We start from the raw sequence: 6,000 nt of genomic DNA on the forward strand, positions 1-6,000 counted from the left end.
AGGAAAGCCAGGTCAGATGGTGCAAATGAGAGGAGAGAATGGGGAGGTTTGAGTTGAGGCAAATAGTGCAAGGGACAGGAAAGGAGGTGAAATGAGCAGAAAGAATGACAGGAAAGGAGGGAAGAAAAGATGAGAGGAGAGACTACAGCAGAGGTGACAGGATAGCCAATTAGAGAGAATTACTGGAGAGGAGGCGACAACAAACAAGAGGAGAGGCCAAAGGAGAAAAGAGAGGCCAGAAGGTGAGGAGAGAGGCAAAAGAGAGGAGAGGAGAGGAGAGGAGAGGCAAAAGGAGGTGAGAGAATTACAATAAAAGAGGCAACAGGATATGAGAGCAAAATGGAAGAGAGAACAGAAGGTGCAAGAAGAGGCAAAAGAGAGGATTAGATATGAGAAGAGGTGAAAGGAAAGGAGGAGAGGAGAGGCAAAAATGGGAGAGGAGGCAGGAGAAGAGACAAAAGCAAAGTAGGCAAAAGCAGAGTAGAAGAAAAGAAAGGATTAGAAGAGGCAAAATTAGGTCAAAGGAGAATAGAGGAGGCAAGAGGATAGGCAAAAAAAAGAGAGGACAGAAGGTGAAAGGAGAGGCAAAGAGAGGTAAGATGAGAATGAGAGGAGGCACCAGGAGACAAAATGAGAGCCAAGAGGATTTGTGAGAGGAAAGAGGGAGAGAGAAAAGGAGGAGAGAGGAAGGGATGGGAGAAACAAGAGAAGAGGCAAAGGGAGAGAGGAGAGGAGGCAAGAGAAGAGGGAAAGGGAGAGGGAAGAGGAGGCAAGAGAAGAGGGAAAAGGAGAGGATGTGAGATGAGAGAAGGCAACAGGAGGCACGAGAAGAGCAAAAATGGGAGGAGAGAGGACAGGAGATGAACGGAGAAGAGATGAGGTAAGGGGACAGGCAATAGAAGACAATGTTATTGTCTTCATTATTAGCTCTAGAGATTTGATTTTCACAATTTTCACTATTGATCATCACTGAGAGAATCTTAGTACACTGAACTCCAGTCAATGAGATGTTCCTTTCGCTCCCACTGCGAACAAAAAACTGTCCCAAGACCAGTGCTTAGAGTCTAAACTGTCCATCCACTTCCCGTCCCCCAGCTCTCATTATGACTACAGGAAGAGCACAGTGACGAGAGGAGAGCGCACGGTAACCATGGTTACATCTCAAAAAGTTACCTGTCTATGAGCGGGTCTTTGACACTACTGAAGGAAACCCTCCTGTCTCACCATGCTGCACACTTCACAGCCGTTAGTTAATATTCATATCATGCCATGAGCTCCCTTTAGTTATGGATATATGTTAAACGTAGTGGGATGACTGACTATATGCACCACACACACAGAGACACACAAACCTGAGTGATCCTCCGTAATCCCCTCCAACTCTGTGCCAATTCCAGCACCTATGGAGCTCATAATCTTGTCAATCTGTGGAGAGGAAAAGAGAGAGATGAATTGCATGTTTGCATAACGAAAGGCGCTCATCCCTATTTTTATGTGCTTATTCCATGGCATTTCCCCACAGGCTTCTCCTCATTGCTCTTTTCCCACAAACCCACTTTCGGTCTTTCTTAAATGTCAGTAATTGCGCTCCAAAACCGCTTAATTGTTTGCTAAAAGCTGAGGGAGGAATGGGAATTTTGGGAAGGCAATTTATCACGATCAGCTTCGTTTCACAACATGTCAGTTCGGAGAGAGTTGGGAGAGTGTTTTTGATGAATGTCTCCTCATTAAAATGACAGTGATGTTCAGAGCGAAGAAAGTGTCGTTTCACATCCGTAAAGCTGAACACCTGCCTTCAAAGAACAGCCCTTCGCTGTCTACCAGCGGACCGTGTTTTTCCTCCAAAGAGAAAGCCGCTCGGAAGCCCCAGATGAACGGATGCAGAACTCTCCCCTCTCCCCTTTGATCAGTTATTTCTAATATATGTTCTCTTCTGAAGACCTGACAGCTGGGTGAGCCTGGGAAAGAAAATGCTGTGACACATTAAATATATTGAGTGTGGAGATTTAGTCGTCATATGAAGCGGTAAGCCTCTGTGCATCTAAGCAGAAGCGCTGACCTGAAAGAGATTTAACTCTATAAAGAAGAATTCAAAGAAGAGGAAATTTGAGACCGTCAGTTGAGTTGAGACAGACAAAATCTCTTTTATCATCTGTGCTTTGTTCATTTTGATCTCTAATAAAATGTAGCTATAAGATAAATCTCTCAAGACACCTGTCTAATATGTTCGTGTCATATTCTTGACATTATTGTAATGATAATTTACCCTTCGAGGGAGTTTGATTGACAGGTGATCTGACCAATCATAATGCAGAATCTGCCATTTTTGTCTGACCGGACAGGAGAGTAGAATTTGAACTTAAAAAATGGTGTGTATTGACGTCTTTCTATGGTTGAAACAAGATACCTTCAGATGTTCAGTCATGTTTATTTCATGCTATAACTAGTCTAAAGCTAATCTCTCACTACTGTAAAAAAAAATGTAATATGGACAAAAATAATAAAACAAGATTTGTAATTAAATTATAATTTAAAAACCATTTATTAAAATATTTGTATAATGTTAAATCAAAATGACAATCAAAAAACAAATTATTTAAAAAAGTTAAGTCTAGACACATTACGATAATGAGAATTTTGGATTGAATGTGATTAATTGTCATGAAAATAAATGATTAAATACTCCGTTTTCTTTTTTGTAAACGATAGCTTCTTATTTATTATTTTAATTATGACCTAGACATGTTTTTGTTTTGATTTATCAGTTCACTCAGAATTATTAGGATGTCATTATTCAAAGGCACTTCCTCCATTAATTGACTGATTGCGTTCCTTTTTATATGCTACATTACCCTGGATAAAAGCTGCCCTAGTGAAAAACAGATCACCGTCAGTGCAAACCAGAAGAGAAAATCGTGTCCCGGGCCTATCATTACGCATATTTAATATAATAAAGAAACACACTAAAAATAATTTAGCTGCCATGACAACATTGTTGAATAATTTAGGCTTCCTGGCGAAAGGGCATGATTTTGCATTACACATCAAAAACATACGCCGAGCACCGCAAGAAAACCTTTCAAGCCAGTCAGCTTGGTTACTTCAAGCTAAGTGAATTAATTAAGTGGAAATGATTCTGCAATTAGCTGGTAATTAAAACGTTATTACCTCTTCCCACTCTGCTGTAAAGGAGGGGGTTCTCTCTAGTCTGTTGGGGCTGCTTTTACCGGGGCTGTTCTGCCCCCTGGAACTCCACTGCTCCTCCTCGATAGGAGACACGGCCACCAAGTTCGAGTCTGATTTGGAGAAATTTCTGGACAGCTGTAGGTCCAAAACATTTTTGGGCATGGACCTCATCCTCCCAAGAGTGCAGGCTCTTTCCTCGTAGCCGGTATTGCTGCTTGCTGGGCTAGAGTCGCCCGTGCTTTTGCTCCGGACCTCCCCGTTCCTCACATGCACCCCGGGGCTCTTGTCGCTCGATTCGGTGAGAGTTAACGGGTCCTGGTTGACCCGGGTGTGAAAAATCGTCCTGTAGACTATCTGTGGTTTGGCTTCTTTCTGGGTCTTCAGGGCAGACGCCTCGCTGCCGGTGCGAGGAAATGGGGGCGAGTACTCGGGAGCGCGGAGAAAATTCCCGTGCCGGAGCGGAGGCTCAGGAACGCTGAACTTTCGCACTTTGCCGTAGAGTTGATAAGGGTTGTCAGGGGATTCGCAGGCAGGAGACGAGCCGTGGAGGAGGCCGGCGAACTGCTCGGGAACGTGGCTGTTTCTCCGGTCGTCTCGCTCTATGCACTCCTTCTGGTGCGCCGCCTCATCTGCAAGGGGAAAAAAGAAGTGTAGGAATCAGCAAAATCAGATTCACACACATGAATGACAGCATAAACAAACCATCTACAACATGACAAACCAAGTAGAAACACTGAGTCTCTTTGAGTGCCTGGAGTGTCCCCCGTCACACAAAAAAGATACAAATGTCTCCTCGCTCTTACTCCAGACACCGGAGTACTTGAACTAGAGTTGTGTATGTGTATATCTATCATTCGGTCGAATAGCTGTGTTGAGACAAGCACCAACTGAACACCTGAGGCTGGGGGCAAGCCAGTCTGTTCACCTCCTCTTGTTCCCTCTTGCACTGCCCCACATGAAGAAGCCCAAGACCCCTTCACTTAAGAGCTCTGCATTTAACCCATCCAAAGTGCACACACACAGCAGTGAACCCGGAGCAGTGGGCAGCCATTTATGCCGCGGCGCCCAGGGAACAGTTGGGGGTTCGGTGCCTTGCTCAAGGGCACCTCAGTCGTGGTATTGAAGGTGGGAGAGAAGCGCTGTACATTCACTCCCCCCACCTACAATCCCTGCCGGTACGAGACTCGAACCCGCAACCTTTGGGTTACGAGGCCGACTCTCTAACCATTAGGCCACGACTTCTTAAAAGCATCTGTCCTCAGGCAGTGTGTGATCTGTAGTGTAACTGAGGACAGATCTCGGTTCATAGAGGTCACTGGGTTTATTCAGGTCTTGATTAAGATGAGCAGTGTCTATATTTATTATTAGGCTATGATGTTTAAATTCCATTTGGGGCGTCTGCATTGATCAAGATGTAGGTGTTCTTCCTGTTTCTCAGAAAACTAATTTATTCTATGCATTCATGAGCATATGAGGTTTTGGAGGTTGTTTTTGCTTTCAAAAAAGTAAACGAATAACAATAATTGCTACATTTTTTTTCAGAAGAAAATATGAATGGTCCTTGCAAGTGGTCAGAACAGTCGCCACCTCAATGCAAAAGTGTTTTGGGTGGATGCTTACATACTGTATCATGTTATCGTGTTATTATATTAAAATGTATAAAAATAACAATATTCTGGTCTCTAAAAAAGACTCAGATCTCTCCATTAACATCAACATCAAATAGATGGGATTTGGGCTTTATTGTGTATCAGGTAAAGAAAACCTTTCAAGCCAGTCAGCTTGGTTACTTCAAGCTAAGTGAATTAATTAAGTGGAAATGATTCTGCAATTAGCTGGTAATTAAAACGTTATTACCTCTTCCCACTCTGCTGTAAAGGAGGGGGTTCTCTCTAGTCTGTTGGGGCTGCTTTTACCGGGGCTGTTCTGCCCCCTGGAACTCCACTGCTCCTCCTCGATAGGAGACACGGCCACCAAGTTCGAGTCTGATTTGGAGAAATTTCTGGACAGCTGTAGGTCCAAAACATTTTTGGGCATGGACCTCATCCTCCCAAGAGTGCAGGCTCTTTCCTCGTAGCCGGTATTGCTGCTTGCTGGGCTAGAGCCGCCCGTGCTTTTGCTCCGGACCTCCCCGTTCCTCACATGCACCCCGGGGCTCTTGTCGCTCGATTCGGTGAGAGTTAACGGGTCCTGGTTGACCCGGGTGTGAAAAATCGTCCTGTAGACTATCTGTGGTTTGGCTTCTTTCTGGGTCTTCAGGGCAGACGCCTCGCTGCCGGTGCGAGGAAATGGGGGCGAGTACTCGGGAGCGCGGAGAAAATTCCCGTGCCGGAGCGGAGGCTCAGGAACGCTGAACTTTCGCACTTTGCCGTAGAGTTGATAAGGGTTGTCAGGGGATTCGCAGGCAGGAGACGAGCCGTGGAGGAGGCCGGCGAACTGCTCGGGAACGTGTCCGGTCGTCCGGTCGTCTCGCTCTATGCACTCCTTCTGGTGCGCCGCCTCATCTGCAAGGGGAAAAAAGAAGTGTAGGAAATCAGATTCTCAGATTCACACACATGAATGACAGCATAAACAAACCATCTACAACATGACAAACCAAGTAGAAACACTGAGTCTCTTTGAGTGCCTGGAGTGTCCCCCGTCACACAAAAAAGATACAAATGTCTCCTCGCTCTTACTCCAGACACCGGAGTACTTGAACTAGAGTTGTGTATGTGTATATCTATCATTCGGTCGAATAGCTGTGTTGAGACAAGCACCAACTGAACACCTGAGGCTGGGGGCAAGCCAGCCTGTTCACCCCCTCTCGTTCCC

At 45.2% G+C, this 6,000-nt stretch overlaps 1 protein-coding gene across 5 annotated transcripts in view; it reads right to left on the bottom strand.

Moving 5' to 3' along the window:
* The window catches only part of anks1b (ankyrin repeat and sterile alpha motif domain containing 1B), a 207,248-nt gene that overhangs the window by 50,593 nt on the left and 150,655 nt on the right, over positions 1-6,000 (bottom strand). For all 5 annotated transcript variants that reach the window (XM_016278922.1, XM_016278944.1, XM_016278938.1 and 2 more), the window contains exons 13-14: positions 3,169-3,815; positions 1,353-1,425 (exon numbers count right to left, since the gene is read on the bottom strand). In XM_016278922.1, coding sequence (XP_016134408.1) covers positions 1,353-1,425; positions 3,169-3,815 — 720 coding nt within the window. The remainder of the gene's footprint in view (positions 1-1,352; positions 1,426-3,168; positions 3,816-6,000) is intronic.

This window comes from Sinocyclocheilus grahami, unplaced genomic scaffold, assembly GCF_001515645.1.
Source record: "Sinocyclocheilus grahami isolate Dianchi unplaced genomic scaffold, SAMN03320097.WGS_v1.1 scaffold8.1, whole genome shotgun sequence".
Lineage (NCBI taxonomy): Eukaryota > Metazoa > Chordata > Actinopteri > Cypriniformes > Cyprinidae > Sinocyclocheilus > Sinocyclocheilus grahami.